We start from the raw sequence: 20737 nt of genomic DNA on the forward strand, positions 1-20737 counted from the left end.
GTCATTTAATTACCCAAAAGCTGTATCAAGGCAAATTCACAGTGATAATGTTTGTTAAAAAAAATGGTAAGGCTAAAATTTTGACTGGGGTGAAAAAAGAAATGGGATAAAAATAAATTCAAGACTCAGAGAAGTGATGCTTGGTTGACATGTTATGGTTGAATAAATTCACTAAATTGAGACCATTTGCAGCATGTCCTTTGTCACTTAGTTCTGTTTTTGTCCTCATTCCCTTGATTTTTTTAGGGAAAAACAGTGAATAATACACTACATAGATGCAAAATCTGAGCTCATTAAATAGTCTGGGATAGATAGTGTATACTAGCATTAACCGTATTTACTATAAAAGCATAATTTGCCCACTCCTCTACTGCAAACCTTGAAATTAAATACATTACACTAGATTTCCAATTCATTGGTTTTATAGAGACCATAATTGCTCGCAGCCACTTACCAGAGGTAATCCTGTCTATTACTAATGTTTCAGTTAAAGGATGTGCACATTTAATAAGGGAACACTGTGGGTTTGGCCCAAAAACACAATAATGTACTAAAAAGCATTCATCTTAATTGCCCCTTTTGTGTGTGGACAGAAATTCTTAGACAATATTGGCCAGAAAACACACTGGTCACACTATATATTGATTTAATATGCTAATGCTGTCATTAGTATAGCAATCACCATCTTCTTTCATTTCTTTTTTCATGTTTATTATCTGGAAAAAGGCACTCACGACATTTAATGTGATCTGTTCATAAAATACTGTACACAACAAACAGACACTAAGCTTCTCACAGGTCACGGTCATGGAATGATTAACGGTATTCATATCAGAAGAAAAGGTCACAAGTACAACCAGTGTGTGTGTGTGTGTGTGTGTGTGTGTGTGTGTGTGTGTAATTCTCCAGTGATACATTTAGTAATTCCGTAAAATTATAGGCGGCAGAATCGGTACCTGTTTATAATGTAATGTAACGCAAATAAGGTTTAAATGATCTTGGTCAAACATTTCAGTGAGTGAACCGCTATTAACTATAGGATGTGTTTCAGAAAAGAAATACAAAAAGAGAAACATGATATATTTTGTTCATATTTTACATCTCACTGGAAAATGCCACTCAAGTGCTCGGCTGATATAAAAGGGACTAAACACTGATGCAAACATGCTTGGTGTGTTCAAAATTAACAGCGTCACATTCATCAGTTTGAAAAGTCATTTAAGCAATCTCAGTATAATCTGTGATCATGTGAATGTCATATACAAAACAAACAAGTTCAAAACTTAGCACAGCTGACAATCTCATGGCCAAAGGTAATTAATAATGTCTTCATGGGGTGGATTCCAGCACTGTGTTGATTCACTTGTAGGAAAATGGTGGCTGAAAGCAATGCATTTTATTTTATTAAAACAAAAAGTAATATTGTTACAGATGTAAATCCAAGCTTTCGAGTTAGTTTACGTCAATAAACTGTTATGGTTGTGTTTTAAGAACCATGCACAATCGAGATAAGCAGTTTGTTGTTTTTTTTTTTTTATGAGCTCTCAGTAGGCTATGTAGTAGTTTCTACCCTAAGGCTACATCTCCAAAATCACATACCATGGAGGAATAATTGTACATGTCAGCTAGGTAAATGCTCATATTGTCTATTGATCCAGCAGAAACGCAACCTCCACCTCTCCATTTGTTAAACGTTGAAGTCCTTTTGCAGCAGGCTGCTGAGCTAAAAATAGCCCCCCACAGTATGAGATGACAAAGCGGAGATCGATAATGTTCCTGAGGATGGATGACATGAATCTAGCTCTCTGCGTGTCCTGCCCACACTGTTAACAAAACAAACAAAAAAAAGAGAGAAAAAAAAAAAGATTCAACGTGAACATATGGTCGTTGCCTCCAGGTGTCTCTTAAGGGGTGTGAGGGCTGAGAATCAACAGGGCTGGACAGACAGCCCCTGTAGAAATTAAAGTTCTTAAGTAGCCCATTGTACAGTAACATCTGTAATGAGGTATTTTAACTACAGCCTCTTCTGTCTCTTCCATTTTATTCATTTTTGGCAACACATTTTCTTCCCACAGCTATGGCACGATGACTGAATTTCCTGGGAGCAGTTCCAATCTAGGCATAGTAAACCGCAAGGCACATTTCTTGACATCTCAAAGGACCGTGCACTCTCACTCTGACTGTCTGAGTTTCTTTCTCACTCTCTCAGTCTCTCACTCCCTGTCTATGGCTGAAGTGCTCCTCCATTCAATTCCTTATCACCTTCTGTGTCTTTGGCCTGTGCTGGTATGAACCCATTCAACTTGGTGCGGTCCATCACATACTGCGACAGGTTTGTCAGACTGATGTTTCCCTCTTTCCTTTCTCCGTTTTCCTCATGTGGCTCCCCATCTTCCTCTTCTTCTTCCTCAGTCCTCTCCTCCCCCAGCATGGCACCGCTACCGTTCATGCCTACACTCGCCCGTCGAACATCTTCAGGAATGTTCCTCCTGAGCTCGCGGTTCTTGTTACGTCTGGCCAGTTTGGTGAGGGATCCAAATCGTAAGTTGAAGAGATTCTCCTCCGAGGATGATGCTGTCTGCGGCGCCTGCTCACTCCCCTGATGGTCATATGGCTCGCAGGCCCCCCTCAGCCTCAGGTTGTTCAGCTTGGTGTCGATGCTCTCCTGGGATGAAGTCTTGAAACGGCCAGCATCCAGGCTGGCGAACATGGCCCGCTTCTCTGGAGACAGCATGTCGAGGGAGTGAGCTCGTTGCTCCAGGCCGAGCTGACGGCGCTCCATGCTGCGGATGGTGGCGGCCCGCTGGAGCTTGTCATGGATCTCAACACTCAGGCGCCGCCGCGTTTCACGGAACTCTGCGCGTACATTTGCCTTCCATTCAGCTGCATGAGCTTTAAACTCCCCAACCTGTGACAACAGTGCAATAAGGAAAGGATCAGGAAGGGATTTTTGGTACAGTCCACAGTTGCAAGACCCGATAGAGTATTGGGGCAAAAGGATCATGTCAGCAAGTGCAACAGTTTGGCTCACAGTTGTGTTTTTAATAGTTTTTGTACAACAGTTGAGCCCTGTGCACAGAGGGATACGCTATATCAGGCTTTTGCAGCACAGACAGTCTTTTCAGGAGAAAAATATAAAACATCACCACCCTTATCCTTGTGTTATTTATAGTCATTTTCATAATAAATTTCCATACCATCTAAAATGAAAAACCCTACACTAAGCTACAGGGTTAGCCCTTACATCCTTTGATACTCTAGTGGATCAATAAGTCACTGTCTGTCCTGTCTGGAATAGCTAGGTCTTCAACAGCTCAAACAAAAGCCGCCTGTTACCGAAGCTACTGACAAGGTCTAAGCAGCAATTAATGTGCAAAATAAGAGAGAAGACAGAAGGGGCAAGAGAGGTAGCAGCTGAGTGACCTTTAATGTTCTGCCTCTCTAATGTAATACTGAGAGGTGTAATTGAATGAACCCCACCTCCTCTTTGGTCTTTTTAGACAGCACTCGAAGCCAGTCTGAAATCATGCTGAGGACGGCTGCAAAGTACGCCAACCCCACCAAGATCCAGAACCACACCAGCGGCTTGTACCACTGCCTGTAGTTGATCCTACGGTTTCCACCTGGAGATAAAGTTAAGATACAGGTTTGGTGAAATTTTTTTTTTAAATGTCATTAAAGTTCAACAAAACAAAAATCTACATTATTACAGAACAACCATTTGTCACATTGGTCTACCTGCCACATAGTCTCCTATTCCCACTGTGGTAAGGGTGATCACTACAAAGTAGATGGCTTCCAATGTGGTCCAACCCTCGATGTGTTTGAAGATGACAGCTGGGATGGTGACAAAGACAATGCAGCCGGCCAGGATGAACAGGATGGTGGACGTCACTCTGATCTTAGTCTGACTGATCTGTTTGTGTTTTTGCTTAAAAAAAAAAAAAAAAGCACAAGCTGTTAGAATTCACCCAGAAAGTTAAAAAAAAAAATCATGGAAGATTGCTAAAAAGAACTGTCATGCTCAAAAAAACATGACTCAGAAAACATACAGATCTGGTTAAAGTTTCTACTGAACAAAGTGATTAAAAATGAATAAATAACAAATTAGTTAGTTCAGAACTTTGGCCTGTTTGTGCCTTTACACTATTACAATACCAACATGCAATAGAACTAAAAGTAGAAAGCAATACAACTGATACATAAAGAAAGATGTAACGATTCACCATGATACTTGTAACTCACCCTGAATATCTTCTCAACTCTCAAGATGCTTTTCACAAAGATGGTCCCCAGCTGGTCTCCAATCCCCGCCAACAAGAAGCCAAAGAGAGGGATGCCAAATATGGCATAAAGAATGCAAAAGATTTTCCCGCCTTCCGTGCTTGGAGCTATGTTTCCATAACCTGTCGAAAACAAGTAAATCAGAGAGAGGAGGACAGGAGAAAAAGAAGTGGAAAAATGAGCGAAGAAATATGATATTGAGGACATACAACGATGATGCAAAATAAGACAGAGAAAAGCTGGCAGCGGGGGTGGACTATTAAGAGTAAGATGAGAAACAGAAGACAATCAAGACTTTCTTATGCAACATAATCAATTGAAGTGCTTATGTAATATCTTTTAGTTCCTGGAGGTAAATAAGCTCCACGAGAGACAATAATTAGGTTCCCCTTAGAGAAAATTGCATTAATTATGGTCTTACAGTGACAGGAATACAATGAAGACATCAAGGAGACAGAGTATATATTGCACTGTTTCCCAGTCCCTCCCATTTGAACCTGTTGTGACCAGAATATTACCATAAAATAAACTTTTACTAATGTTCACATAGATTTTTATTTAAATTCATTTTAGGATGTCTAGTTAATGGAATTTGTATGTACATGTTTTTTTTTAATTTAATGCAAGATGTCTGCCTTCTTGTTTTGTAATGGCCCATATTTCAGTAAAGTAAATGAATCCACTGAAAGCCTGTGCTCAGCAGCACGTTACCGAATAATTAAATCTGTGGACTACACTATAATAACAGGCCAGTGGCTTTGTGTTTTTCCAGTCATTTCAAAGAAGGTACACTACAGCTAATAGAGAGGATAGAAACTTTAATGCCTCCGCTTTGATGGTCAAATTACAGCTCCTGAATGGAACTTCATTTATTGTAAATGGTTGCATTTGATCAAAGCTTCCAGGCAGCCAAAGGGTTTTCACATTCATTTTAAAAACTAATTGTGATCAATTACAAGCTGTTTACATGTTTATCTTATAAAAACAAGAAAGTCCTTTAAGAGGGAAAAAAAAAAAAACAATTAGAAAAAGCTTGATATAAAGTAAAGCCACATTGTCTCTGTCAGCAGTGCCTGTATTGTAAGCATCCTTGATAATGCTGATCTTCACAGGCTGTTAGATTCCATGGCGCTTGTGCTTTGCATCATCTAGCACCATCTCATGAGGGCAAAAGGGATTTGTGAAACTCACCTGAGGGCACTAATAAGAAGGAGTCATTTACACAGCTTTATAGAGATTTGCTATGAGAATACTTGTCAAAATGAATAGACAAATCTCATCTAAAATGCTTCAACACCTTTATAAAAGTATTTATTGCCGAGTAGTCTTGCAGTTATTGACTAATATTGTTGTTTGTATTTTGTAGACAAGACAAAACATTTTCATTAAAAATTTACATGGTGAAATAGTGATGATATAATATTGCTTTTTCTCTCAACACATAAGAAGTGTTGTGGGTTCAGTGGTTGGGAGGCAAAGTGTTCCAAATTATAAAATATTACAAATTTTTTCATGAAAATGTCATGAAATAAAACTGTCATTGAGGAGAAAATGTTATTACCAAAGAAAAAAAGACTAAGTAAAAAGCATATCATGAAATAAAAAATAATCCACCTCAACTCTGTTATTATAAAAATATAAACAATGAAAATACATTTCAGACATTACATTTCCCTTTTTTTGTGTGTTTGTTAAAAATGATTGAGGGAATCTGGAAAACACAACACAAGTTGACAGTAAGAGGGCTGAAGTGTGTTAAAAAAGAAGAGTGACACATCAGCACATATAAGTTGTTGAAATGTCAGTTGTATTGACTGTCAGCAGTAGCTGATTGAGCTAGTTTAAAACAAAGCCTATTTCAAACTTACCTATGGTTGTGATGACAGTTCCAGCGAAGAAGAAAGCACTGCCCAGGTCCCAGTGACTGGAATTATAGGACATGTCTCCAATAGGTCTCACTCCTGCACACACAGCATCTACGGCATGCTGGAAAGAGGACAATTTATAAATTATAAAGATGATATGTGCAGGTATTCGAATCTGAGATATCCAGATGAATGTAACCTTAGAAGCAAAGTGTAAAAGCCTGTATGAATATGAAACGTAGTAGCTTAGTAGCCAACTTACATTTTGCTCATTATATTCTCATAACCGCAGGATTCATGACTACATGCCAGCTCAGCTGACGTAACACAACAAATACTCGACATGTCTGGTCTGATTTCATTACATAAAGTCCTGATTGCGTGAAGAGAGTGAGCACATTAACCCACCTCCTGCCAATGTTTATGTATTTCTATGTTTCTTATGTGTGTCTGGGCTTGTGTGTGCATATGTGCCCTGTGCCACTGATTGTGTAACATGGGTTAGAATAGTTTTTATAGATAAGAGTTTTCATTAGTTTTTGACTTTTTGACTTTATGTTTTCAATGTCAGTTTTGCTAAAGCAGGTTTGCTTTTCGATCTATTTAGATGAACCAACTCAAAATGAACTCATCACTGAATTGGACTGCCCAGCACTTGTAGCCACTGCAGCTCTATGACACAATATTGCAGTTAATTAAATACTTCACATGTTGTACCTGTCATCATTGATACAGTGAATGTTTTGGACACTTAAAGTGCACATGTACTGGTTTACACTAAGAGCATGTCATCTGGTAAGATTCTGCTCCATCTGGCAAAAAATTCCCAACCCCCATGCTGGGAACCACTGTCCTAAAGCATGAGCTTTTGTATTTATTCATGAAAACATGGCCTGTCTAAAATAATTATGCAAGTAATTCTTGGCTGAAAGTATTTTACAATCATAGTGTACATTATTATATACATTTAAAATAAATCATCTATTATTATGTCAATATATGAAAACACTCCATGATGACTTTTTTTTACTATTCCTGTGGATATACAGTAAGCATGCACACAAACATCTAGCACGAGATCTGTTCAAATTATTCAGTGGCTCTTCACATGACGCTGTTTCTCTCTCCTAATTTGCATGTTTTTACAGTTCACACTGACTAAACACACTTTCACATGCAGCAGAAAGACCTTTTTCTCCTTTTTTTCAATGTCAGCCTTTTTCTTTAGTCCCTCAGCTCGTCTTTATCCACAGCTTGTGTAGTGTCTAGAAAACATTAAGAACCCACAATGCCTGCGTTTACTGCATCATTACTCTCATTAATCTTCTTCTGTGCTCCATTATGTAGCCACGAAATGTTAATCTTCTATTTTGTTTTTTGTCTACACTCCCTGTTTATGGGCATTTTTGGAGAAAAGCTTTTTTATTTTATTTTCTCTGTGGAAATTTGTGATTTGAATTTTGCTTCTGTGCCCAAATAAGCATCGCCTCTGCTAATATAAAAGTCACTGTGAGGGATTTTTTTCATAAGAAATAGCTTCACTGCATTTACCAACATTCCTTATGGGACATCATCTACACAGCAACCCCCAACCAATCCATCCACGCAAGCTGTTAGTGAGATGCACGTCCATGTAATGAAATATGTATCAACTCTCGTGACATACATTTCAAAGCAGACAGAGTGGAGGACCACTTCAACACACATCGCTGCACATGCCTACTCATATTCTTGCTTGTGATTACCTCAGCTCCATCAGCGCAGCCCCCTGATGAGATTGATTTCTGTACCTAAAATTAGCCAGTTACAGTAATGCTATTTCATAGCTTTTAGCAGACACATCTGCTTTACTGGGGCAATATCAAAGCGGTAATTATAAAATAAACCCCAAATAACCTAATTCTGGACTCAAGGGAGAGCTATAAATAGCCTCACAATGTATCTGAATACTTTATGAGGAGGTCTATTTTTGTCTCTCGTCTCTTTCACAGCCAAGTTCATGCTGCATTAGAAATGTGGAAAATCCTCCTTTGGCACGTGCACTTTTGAGGCATGAGGGTGATAACTTTGATTTGTGTTGCAGGGTGTTAATTAGGACGACAAATGGTGCTTTGGTTTCACACATCCTGCTCTCCCCTATTCTGGTTTTACAGAGGACTCAGCGCACCAACATTCTCACACACATCCAGTGACCATCAGGCGCTCATGACGGGCTCTTAGCTAATGTGTTTTTATATTCTCCACTGCAGGATCATTAGACAGCACATGAACTCACTGCAGATCTTTATCCTCTCAGTGTGTGTTTCCACCCCACAGCAGGTGACGGCAGTGATCCAGCCAGCATGGTGCCGCACTCTCTCCCTCACTCTTAGTGCCAAGCACTCTCCTCTGCAGCACTTTCACCATCACTAATATATAGAGCTCTGCACTGACCACCTTGAAGCATAATGGCTGCACAAATGACTGCCAAACAGGAAGACCGAGGTCCATAATAGATTAGGCTGGTATGAATTTATAATAACGGTTTGTGAAGTGAGCACTGAGCAGAGCGAGTTGATGATCTGGTGTGTTGGCATTTTTAATGAAAAACAAAATCTGACTCTGATACACAGACATTGCAAAGATCTGTTTGTTTTTGGCTTTGTTTTAGACTTTTATTACTCTTACTATTAACTTACAGGTGTGAGTCACTGATTTCAAATCAGTGATTGAGTGACTGATGTCTGATTAAAGCAATTGCAATTTTTCCTTTAGGAACCAGTGTTGATGAAATGAAAGCAGAAAGGGGAAAAATACTCTATTACAACTAAAAGCCATGCATTGAAGGTCACTTCTACTTAGCACAGGGGGGGTTTCACCAAAATGTACTTAAAGTATCTAGGTAAACATACTCACTATGCAACAAAATGGCTTAGACAGTGTCATAATATTATAATATATTATATTTGAAAAATAATAAACTGAATAATCATGGAAGGAAAAAATGTAAAAAATCAGGATGGTGTTGGTTGTGTGTCCTAATGTAGTTTTACTGCAGATATCTCAGTGTATATAAAAATTTATTTGCGGATAAGTGACTCATCAATAAATGAGGCTTGACTGGTGTCAATAACAGCGAGGCTTGACATAGCGCCTCAGTGTGACTCATCCCAACGGTAATGGGAAAGCCAATTAGGTCTGCTGTCTTTGCGGGCGCACAGCGGGTAGGTGGACAGCACAGATACTGAAGCAGACATGAAGAGGTCAGGAGACACGTCAGGTCAGCACATGCTGGGGAGTAAACCTTAACAAATGCCCGCTCTCTAATACATCGTCTCCTTCCTCCTCACACACCCACACAGGCTGCATATAAATACACACACACACACACACACACACACACACACACACTTCCTGAGATTGCCATTTTTCTGTCAACTCCTCCGCCAAACAGTTTGACAACAGTGAGTCACCACTTCTGTGTCCCCACAGAGTTTCATCAGCTGAGTGACAGGCTTGACACAGCACGAACAGACCGATAACGAAACCTGTGAGAGGACCAAAGAGGATCTTTGATGGAGTACTTGTGAAAGTCCTGAGGGCCTTTTCTTGAGACAGCAGAAAAAAATTGCCAGTGTGAGCTTCACACATCGCTTGATGTTTGTTCTTTTTTAAGGTTGAAGTACCAACATAAATCAGTCGAGTGATGAACCAGTATTGCTTCTTCTGATTTAAAGAAATAGATTGACATTTTGGGAATAACTCTTATTCACTTCATTGCCAGGAGTTAGCTGAGGAGCCACTATCATGCCAGCATCGTGAGTACGAAGCTAGAAATGGTACCTGCTAGCTTAGCCTAACATAAAAAGCTGCAAAAAACTGGAGCTTTAGAGATGCTAGTTCTCAGATGTTGTTAGCTAGGCTAATTGTTTAGCTTTGCTTCCAGTATTTACGCTAAGCTAAGTGAACTAGCTACTGGCAGTGGTCTTTAAATTTACCATATAGGCATTTGAGTTATATCAATCTTCTTTGTAGAACGCCAAATAAATGAACATGTCAAACAATTATTTTATTGTCAGACGTAATAGAATTCTGGGGAATTTTACACAGGCAAATAGCTCCGTAGCTTTCAGTTCCTTGTGAGACACATCTCATGTATCTGAATCTGATCATTTGTCCAGTCAACAGCCTTGACTATGATGTGACTGCTGCTACTAGTGCTGCTGCTTCGGGCAGCAGGAGGTCTGTGACTGCTGGCCTGTGCAATGAATAATTGATTCTCTCCGGACCCCAGGCACACCAAGCTAAAGGTTTTTATTTCCACACTTCTCTGTAGGAAACACTGTCATTGATTTTTTTTTTCTTTCTTTTTTTTTTTTTTTTTTTTTACACACTCATGATAGCGCTTTTGGGGCTTGGAGGTTAATGTTAGAAGAAGAAGAAGAAAAGGATGGCTCTCTGGGAAAATATAAATGAGCAGAGGTGGGAGTGGAGGAGGAGGAGGAGGAGGAGGAGGAGGGAGAGACAGATAGGCAGTCCAATATTCACTGGAGCAGTGTTGAAGACACTAACATCAAATAGAACCATTCTAGCGGAAAGTGGAGCATACGAAATGCCATGTGGTTGGTTCTCTCTTTGGGGTTATTTCAAACTAAGGAGAATCAGGAGGGTCCCCTGTGGCACTAACATGACTCTTGTCTTTAGTATTCTCAGACTACATGAAAAAACATGGAAGGCATTGCAAAACGTTCTCTTGGCATCTGTATCACAGGCTATGATTTGGTTAAAATATTAATTTTTATTCACAGTGCTTTACTGCAGGATCTACTGCATTTCCATATGATTTCTGTGGAATACCACTGATCAGATACTTGGTAAAAAGGATTTCACATTTGCCCTTTGGAGCTTGTGATACAAATTCTTACACTCCAAGCAAGATAGTCGCCCACATTCACACACATTGTCCTTCTTTTTTTCTTTCTCAACATCCTCTGCAGAGTCTGTTTAAAGGAGAGCTTGACTGATCTTAGTCCCAATGCCCACCCTCACAAATCAAACTTTCCACGCAGCCAACTGCACGCCGACACATCTCAAATCATTTTCCAATCCTGCGTCCGGTTGTGCGTGTCAGCTAGATGCAGTGACCTTAAATCTTGCCCCATAATTCTGGGTGTAATAACAGAGAGCAGTGTGAAGAATCATCATACTCTGTGTTACAAAGCAGCTGACACCGTAAAAAGACATTGTAAAATGCACAGTTAAGTTATGATGGGATTTCCTCGGGTCAATTTAAATCAAATTTTATGTCACAGTTTTCAGGGTTGCCATGTTCAGGTATAAAACAGGCTGTTTTATACAGGTTCACATGTTAGAGATCTGCCACTAAATGATTAATTCTGATACATGCTAAAATTCATTTTATGATCAGACAGACTTTGATGGAGTTTCATTTTGAGTGTTCAGCAGCAGAGAGTCACTCAGTTCTTCATATTAAGTTCTTGTTAAAACAGAAGATACATCACATACAGTTTTGATAGGAAACATTAAAAACTTGGCTTCAAATGTTACAGAAAAGACAAGTATACTATTGTGGCTGTGAGCTAGTTTCCTTTTTCAAACCGTGTGGGTGTCGTTAAAGCCTCACTCTGGAAATTCATACACTTGTTATCGAATGTATGAGATATTCAGATACAAGTTAGTTATGAAATCTATTTCTCTTAAAACAACCCACTGTTCTGTTCTAACAAAAATGTCACCCTTTTTTACTATCACTATATTGTCATACTGCATATGAACTGAAGACTAAATCAATTCACAGTTCTCTACTTTAGGCAGCTGAGTACAGCGTAAAGGTCACATTGACTGACCTCGGTTTCTGAGGATACACATCCTAGGATGCAGACAATTATTTGCCCTTTTCTCCATGATTACTTTTATGTAATGTTCTGTAACGTAAAACTGCATCCACTGTACAGCGTATTTGCCAACAGACGTAAAGTGTCACTGAGAATTATGAACATCTCTGTGGTAAGCAACCCTGAAGGTATTACTGTGCTTCCTGCTAAAGGATGGACCTGCCTCTAAGTCTGCTCATGACATTTACCCATCAACTGCCAACCAACCAGGGGGCAGAGAGCAGGGGGTGTGCCTTCTGATGGTGCTTTAGACTCTGTATAATCCATTTATTGACTCTTCAACACTGCGTGAAGAAACCCCGAATGAAAATGCTATTTAAAAAATTCAAAATTCATATAAATTAGCATTATTATGTGCTAAGACAACACTGTTTTATTGAAAATGTTGTGAGTTTAATGTTACCCTTAATAGTGGATGCCTTCGATTTATCAAGAGGACAGAGTGTACTTCTACTTCCACCCACATGCATACATATTTAGGTGCTAAGTCCACCAAATAGAGTAGCACAATAATAACACTCTTAAGCACCTGGGGCTCACAACCATTTCTAAAACTTGCAGCAGACACTAGAATGAAATAAAAACAACAGGTACGGCCAAATCTCTGCAACAAATTTAGAACTGGGGTGTTTCAGTAGTGGAGTCAGATTACAAATGACTGAACTGGAGCCGACAACAACATCTAAAAAGATAATATTCAGGTGTCTGTCTCTGTAGCAACGACGGCTAAACTGCTCCAAGCACTTACACAGTGTGTAACTATGATGCCTGAAGACACAAATACAAATGTATGAGGAGAAGTCATGTAGCCAGTGCGATATGCATATGAAAGTTCCTTCTTGACTTGCACAAAAGTGTAGGTGACAAAACGGTTTTAACTCAAAGGTCCACTCATTGGCTTTTTCTGAGCTTTCAGCTGCATTCAATTACCTTCATTAATGAATGGCATAAGCTGATGAAGGCCATTAAATGTGGTTGAAAGTTCTGAAGAATTCAGGAAGTGGAGGCTTGGTTGCCATAAATGCAAAACATCTTTGAAATCTCAGCTGCTCTCAATTTATCCACAGAGTCAATCTTTTTTACTCAGTATTAAAACAGATATTTACCCATTAAAAGCCAAAAGACACATGATATTACATGAGTGTATTTTATCTGCACGTGAGCAGGTCTTCTGAAAATGTTTAAAGTTTTAAAGGTTGGAAGTAAAGGCTTCATTTGCTGAAGGACAGTGTGGACATGAAAGGAAGTAGCATCCGACCCTTTCAAGCTCATGTGATTAGCTAATGAAACCAGAATTAATTACCCTGAGAACCCCTAATTACCCCCGATAGCGATCACCATCTATAAAACTGCTGCTATAAAGGTCAATCCTCTGACTTTTGTCATTTTATCTACCGATCAAATTGAATGACACTCAGTATTATTTATAAGATTATTTTCATTTCATTTTCCTTATCTTCATGTTCCCTTGCACTCTAACCTGTAAATTGATGGAACAAATGCTATGTTTATATTATGCCAAAGTTGCCTGGTAGCAGGAAGGAAAAAACAAGAAAATTGCTCTCTTGAAAGTCTGTTAAACATAAACACCAAAATCTCATCTCCACTTTCAGGCACTCACCTTGATGAGCGCCTCCAGCTCGTCTGGAGTAACACGGGGGTGTCTCTCCAGGAACGAAGCCTTCTCTAGGGTTATGCTGGTCGTCTGGTTGCTCTCAAATGGCATCTCCAGCGCCCTGAATGCCAGACCTCCGCAAATCAGGTAGAGAACAACCACAATGAACACTGCCAACACCGTCTTCCACTTCATCACTGAGTGGAGCGCCGAGCCATCACAGCTGGCGTCCATGCTGGCCACCACGCTGGCAGAGCGGGAGGAGATGGACAGGCGTGGCAGTGGACAGTGACCGTTGACCTTTGGGTCACAGCCCATTGGGTTCTGCATGGTGGCAACGCTGGCCTGGACAAGGCTCGACTTCACCATGCCAGGCTGGGCCTTTTTGGGAGGGACCAAGTTGGTCTGGACCGCCACTAGATAAGAGTGAGGGGAAAGACAAAGCTGGATTAATATGTGTTTTGTTTACCTTTGTTTTGGAGGATATTAAGACAGGGACAGTAATACTTTTTGTGAAAAAGATTCTGGTGATTTTAGATGAATAAACTTTGGCAGAGTGTTTCTAATACCTGGCTCAGGGCCCTAAATCTGTTATAGACTGGATAAGAAAAAAGTGCTGACAGACAAATGAGAAACATTCTTCTGAGATGTTGTTTTGCAGACAGTATTTAAGTCCTTAGAAGTAAGTCTGAAATGATTACCCAAGGTATTTCGGTGTTTATATGTTTGTCCTTTGTACTTGACTGTGTTAACAAATCTGTTAATAATAAGAAAATTGAATTTAATGCAAGGAATTAGTTTATTACAATATTATCTTACTCCTTTAAGCTTTCTCGTGGCTTACTTTTTAAATGAAGTTGCACAGCTTAATACAGACACAGGCATAAGCTCATTACAACTATTGAAATCCTATATCCTCCTGTGTGATGCATTTAAAAGCAATTTCCCTGCCTTACCGTGGGGCTAATAAAGGCTGTTTGCGAAGCTGACACTGAAAGCTATCTGCACAAATGAATGCTATCTGGCCTACAGCTGTGCCAAAGCCAGGTCGCAGGAAGACTCTCTGTTGCCTCGCCGGCTTTCCATTCAGAGAATTTGTTCTGGGTTTCACACATAAAAGCCATTAGTCCTGTGGAATGGAGCCTCAGAAGTCCACAGCCACTGCCCTTATTACTAATGCAGAAATCATCATTAATTTAATGGAATAAACACAAAACCTTGAAAAACATCCTGAATTTTGGACATTAACGAATTTATTGTCTGAATATTGCATAGATGTACAGTATATACATAAAAAGGCAAAATGAGAAAAACAGTCAAATTTTTAAGACACACCACTTACACATGTAGTTTTACAAGTACTGTTAGGCACAGGTTAAAATTGACTTACTCGCTTTGGTGGGAAGCAGGATTCAATTTTTCTAATAGATTATAAGAGAGGGGTAAGTGCCACTTCCAGTCATTGGCTTCTGGATGGGATTTATAATAAATGCATGTGTGCTGGAGCAGGTCAACCATAAGGGCGAGCAGCACCAAGGAGGCGGTCAAATTTAGATTCTTTTAATGTATATAAGGCATTCTATAAGCCATTCAGTGGCCTTCACCCCTAACGCCCCCATCTCGCTCAGATTGGAGAGCATGGAGTGCCTCAGAGCCATGGGCGGAGCCTGTTGTCTGCAATGATGTAACTCTTGAAGGATGGAATAAGAAATGGATTTGTATAAAGGAGACCACTCTTTTGTTTAATGGGATAGTATCACTTACAGGATATACTAAGCAAAAATGATTACACACACACACATCCTTGTCTTACTATATTTGTGGGGTCTGATTATTGAGATATTGCATTCTCTAGCCCCTTACCCTCATCTTAACCATCACAACTGAATGCCTAACCCCGACCCTTACCTAACCTAAACCTAGTTCTACCCCCAACCATAAACCAAGATTTAACCCATAATCAGCCATTTAAACTTGTGAGGGCCAGTATTTTGGTCCCCACAGAGCTGTCAGACCACAGGAGTACAGTGGGCTCCCCACTTTCGGACCCCACAAATACAGCAAATCAAGGCCACACACCCTGCCATGATGAGTCAAGGACGTCCAGGAAGTGTCGCATTCTGTGGTGCAGGAGCTATAAATCTCGTTAGTTAACCCCTGTGTCATGAGTCAATAACAGCAAAGTGATATCACAAGCTTACGAAGGTGCAAAACTGCTGCTTTCAATTTACAGTATGTGCCCTTTAAGGCCGGTGGCTGGCTATTTTTAGAAGATGAGATGAATTAGAAAATTAAGACTGAGTGGTGAAACAGCAAAAAGCCTATGACCCTACATTAATATCTCATGCTGTATTTGGTGCTGTCGTTTTGATGGATGCAGTGGAACATCTATCAGTAGATTAAGTGCAAATTGGACCAAATCCATAACTAGACTACTAGTCTACTTTGACATTAATTGCTTTTCATCTCATCTTGTGAGTGAGTGAAATTGAATAAATTAGCTCAGCGCAACGGGGTAGAGGCAGATAGGGCAGGTCAGAAAACTGCTTCTCTCACGTTTAAGTGATCAAAAAACAATTATGAAAGAAGAATATAAGTCTATAATCTATATTTTAAACCATATGGGAAGAACCAAAACTGTGATGACCATAATTTGGTTTGCCTTTCAAACTTCTGAGGCTGTGTGGCATTAATCTCAAATCCTTTTCAAACCACTGAAGCAGCTTCACATTGATTTTAGCAAATTAAATAAAGCGTGGAGTGGAGCGCAGTTTTATCTGATACTATCTGATACCATCTCTCTCAGCCTTTACTCTCTGCTTCCAGGATGTCTGGCCAAAGCAGAGGGAAATTCACCGGAGACTCAGGTCAGGTTAGTGAATGAGATGTTACTCAATTCAGCCAAAGAAAGAGTGGAAAAAAATGTGTGGATGATGACATGATTTTTAGTGATGGCACCACACAGTTTAGTGGGGCACCAAATATCCAGTTTGTCAACATTTCAGCCTGTCAGCTTCATATTACGGGACAACAAAAGTGTTACAAAAGAATCTTTTACCCACTGATGAAGAAAATTCATAAGTCTACTAATAGTAAGTATGAAGGTAAATTTTGGTCTGGCTTAGGTCGGCTCTCAGCCCAGTTATTCCCTGTAGCACTAGACAGGTTGCAGGCGTTTAACTCACCAGCTGAGCCTCAAGCACAAGCGTCAAGCCAAACCGAATGACGCAGGAAGCTTTCAGACTTCCGGTAAATACAGAATTCAAAATAAGTCCTTTACTGAGGAAGTTGTCGGAAGAGTAGTCTTTCTTTCAACCTACCTATGTCTCTTAACAAAATTATAATAGTTGTGTTCAATAGAGATTGAAGACTAAGTAAAAACCGCTTATACTTTCTGGACAGAATATACCAAAAATATTCACCTAACATGCACAGAGGAAGAGTCATGGCCTATTTCTAGTCGCTTATAAGCCATGTCTCATGGTAGGTGAAGATTTGGGCTTTGTGTTGAGAATTTCATGCGCCTAGTCCGTACAAGTCCTTCAGACATTATATCTTAAGGAACGACTTTCTGTGCTATTATTTTGAAAACGTTTCCGGTTTCCTTACGGTGGCCGTTTCTGCAAACTTGACGCCGCTGATGCTCCGCTCGCAGCAGCGCTGCCTTGCACAGCTGAGCACACGAAGGATGGGGAATAAAGGCATTGGCTACTCCCAGCCGCTTTGTCTTGTGTTAAGGTCCGTTTTGCATTACAGAAACATAAAGATATGAGGAAACCCCAAGTGAAACAGACAAAATCATGAAGAAGAAATCGTGCAAAGCTGGTGAAAACAGTTTCAAATCGGTCAATAATGTAGCCGGGTGGGATTTATTGTGTTTCAGGTTTCTCCCGTAGATGCAGCTGAGAATAAGAGCCTACTATTAAACGACATATATCTAAAGTTATTTGGCAATAAGAAAGCAGAATTTACCTTGTTCGGGGTCCCAGTTAACTTGTTTTCTTGGGTTTTCTATTGGAAATTTCATCTCTGTTTTTGTTCTCAGTCGCAACGCAAGGAAACGTGCTCAGCGCGAATGTAAAAATGAAAAACAAAAACAGCCAAATCACGTATTAATTCTTCTCCCACATCTTCACATCATCCTTTCGTGGATGTGGGTGAAAACTGCAGGAGAAACAAACGCATCTCAAACCCGCATTGTCTGCATCTGCTGCTCTCCCCCCCACCACCACCACCGCCGCCGCCACCACCTCCTCTTTTTCTCTCCACCTCGCTCGAACGCGTGGTGACCGTCCGACAGACTGAGACACTTGTGAGACCTTTTACTGAGCCGTCGCGGCGCTCGGAGGACAAAACCACATCCCATCTCACTCTCGAAACGCACCGTAACCAGTGGTCCGGTCCAGAAACACAACCGGAGCGTGTCCAGGCGAGCAACTTTACGCACGCGTTTGTACGCAGGCAGCGAGAACAACGGGGAACGATGCTCTCCTCCCTTTCGTTCCCAGAGCGCACCGCTCCACCTGCCTTTACTCTAATGAGCTAAATGCAATTTCCTTCGAGCTTCGCGCCCTTTTGCATCAGCAACACATTTCTTTCATCCGTTAATGAATACTCACTCTTGTGTTTTTCCTCCGAAGCAGAATTATCCTCTCATCGTTTGGCAGCCGGCGGTTGAGCACATGGCGCGGGGCGGGGAGTCGTAGCTGTACCCCCAAATCAGCGGCAGGCTTAAACCATTACATCATTCCCGTGTGTGGGAAACGGCGCATTATTTATGAAGTTCAATAGCCAGAGACAAGTCACCTCTTCCATCCCGTCAGACCCCCGTAAATCGTGAACTTAGTCAGATGATGAGGCTGAATTTCTGAGCAGGTCAAACTGAACTGCTTAAGGGATTGTTAAGTGCAGAATGGATCTGTAGGCTTATGTGTAAATGCCCTTTTTTTCATTTCAGGGTTAGGGTTAGGATTATGTGGCTAAAACGCCCTACGTTAAGTTTTCAGGTTATATTTAAAGAACCATACTCTTGTTTTTGCTTGTTTTTGTCCATTCATCGTCATCTGTGCATTATTTATTTCGTTGAATGCGTTTTCTACCCACACTCCAGATGAGCATTGGTTTCCATTAGTTTCACTGAGCTATTAATTACTTCCTTTGCAGACCTGAAACTTAATAAGTAATTTATTATTATTTATATTATCATTATTATCATTAGTAGTAGTAGCTAGTAGTAGTAGTTGTACCACTACTACTACTAATGATAATATAAATAATAATAAATGACTTATTATCTTTTCATTTTGTTTTTCTCACAGTTAGCTTGTTATGTGAGTTTTAAGACACTGAAGGAGTAACAAAACAAAACATAATGGACCTTACAGATCAGTATTTACAACAAAAGCTACAAATGACTAATACAAAATATGGATCAAGGCCCACTATAAATATTATTAACTCAACTTGTGCTTTACCTGTAATCAAAAAGTCAAAATCTCTGCTGTGAAAAAGACACATGAATATGGAGAATTTAGGAATGATTAGGAAACAAGACCAAAGTTCAGGTTAATGATACGGGTGAAGTACAAGATGGACAAACTGCACCTATTTCTACATCTAAACCACTGCATTAACAGTTATAATTTTGTGGGCACATGAAGTGAAGCAAGCAGACGTTGCTAATTGAAAACTTTGATTTAAACATTAAAAAATCATGAGTGTTTCTCAACTAAATTAAAAATAAAGCCCTGTGTCTACAAGATAACTCATCTGGTGTTAAAAAGTAACATTGATAAAGTTAATGTCATTCAGTTTTATGGTAAAACATGATGCATGAATAAATCAGTTTACACCAATTAGTGTCTTTTTAACTGATTTCAATACAAAGGGGAAAAATGAAAAATACTACACGAACCACACGTTGGTTTGTTTTTAAGGCTAATGATGCTGTTTAAAAAAAATCTGTTTCACATGTTGCCTGTTACACTGCTATTAAGTCATTCACAATCCTTTGTTGGTCAATGACGTGTGGGGTTAAAAGGTCTATCAAACAATGCAAGGAACATGGCAGAATTAACAATATACCGCTGACAGAATGTTCTCATGAGCAACACATACTCAGTTTAATCAGATTTTCTATTTGTTGCACTCTGTGTTTTGCTGCATTGGTCAGTTTTTCACACTGACACATTACTGTAAATGAGGCCACTGATGGTTGTGCTTTTCATGATAATGGCACACTAAGGTCAGTCCATGTTGCTGTAATGAACACGAGCCATCTCATGGTTATTCATGAAGTGGTAAGGACTCAGGACCTTGTGGAGCGTGGATGAGACAGAACTTGAATTGATAATGCCGATTTTTAGTAGCCACACAAACAACCACAGAATGCTGTTTCAGTTTGGGTAACTAGGTAAGTGGCTAAGATGTCATAGGCTACATGAACCCCCCATAACATAGTGCACATTACAGTTACATACAATATAGACTTTTTCACGTAAGACTTTTTGACATGTAACAGTTGGAAAAGCACAGGTGTAAATAATAAAATTAATGATGGGGGGATTTTATTAAGCTGCTTGAATAGAAACACTTGCATAGAAAGGAGCCAACACTTGTGCTTTTCCCACTATGACAAGTCAAAATTGGCCCTATACCTGTTGTGAAAATGGCTTTTACACAAGCACAAAATGACTGATCTTCTAATGACAACATTAAGTCATAGTTCCTCTTATGTCTCCTCTCATGGGGAAAAGATGGGTGAATCAGGCAGCTCAGCGATAGACAGGGTTCCTGTCAAGTGTAATAGATATTTACAGTTTCAGGGCCCTGAGAGAGCTGTTTTCAAAGGGTGTTGAATTAGCACCCCTCCTCTTGTGAATATCCAAATAACTACACAATAAGGAAGACATCTGAACAGAATTCACTGCAGATACAGCTGCATGTCTGTGTTATCCTGTTCTTACTTGCCAGGCACAGGACAACATGCCGCTGCATTTTATGACCGTTGAGGACAATATAGCCTGGCTTTTCCTGTACTTTATGGGCTTCACACTGGCTCCACTTGCATCACCCTGTTT

At 39.9% G+C, this 20737-nt stretch overlaps 1 protein-coding gene across 2 annotated transcripts; it reads right to left on the reverse strand.

The window, feature by feature from the left end:
* Positions 1-1516: 1516 nt before the first annotated feature.
* kcnk10b (potassium channel, subfamily K, member 10b) lies at positions 1517-18414 on the reverse strand. Of its 2 annotated transcripts, none has more exons than XM_071498832.1 (7): positions 18278-18414; positions 13665-14074; positions 6153-6270; positions 4246-4406; positions 3739-3931; positions 3481-3623; positions 1517-2908 (listed from the first exon to the last, which is right to left on the reverse strand). In XM_071498832.1, coding segments are annotated over exons 1-7 (1710 nt in total). In that variant the 5' UTR covers positions 18279-18414; the 3' UTR covers positions 1517-2224. The 2 variants fall into 2 exon arrangements, with proteins under 2 accessions (XP_071354933.1, XP_071354932.1); XM_071498831.1 differs by lacking the exon at positions 18278-18414 and adding an exon at positions 17631-17860.
* Positions 18415-20737: the final 2323 nt, after the last annotated feature.

This window comes from Trachinotus anak, unplaced genomic scaffold (genome assembly GCF_046630095.1).
Source record: "Trachinotus anak isolate AG129_WGS33_773 ecotype Australia unplaced genomic scaffold, CSIRO_AGI_Tana_v1 ptg000015l, whole genome shotgun sequence".
In the NCBI taxonomy this organism is placed as follows: domain Eukaryota; kingdom Metazoa; phylum Chordata; class Actinopteri; order Carangiformes; family Carangidae; genus Trachinotus; species Trachinotus anak.

Coding starts and splice junctions, on each gene's coding strand:
- kcnk10b (XM_071498831.1), bottom strand. CDS start 17,685: ATGAAATTTCCAATAGAAAACCCAAGAAAACAAGTTAACTGGGACCCC. Junction 3,624..3,738: donor AATAGGAGACTATGTGGCAG/GTAGACCAATGT, acceptor CTTTATCTCCAG/GTGGAAACCGTAGGATCAAC. Junction 2,909..3,480: donor CTAAAAAGACCAAAGAGGAG/GTGGGGTTCATT, acceptor CTGTTGTCACAG/GTTGGGGAGTTTAAAGCTCA.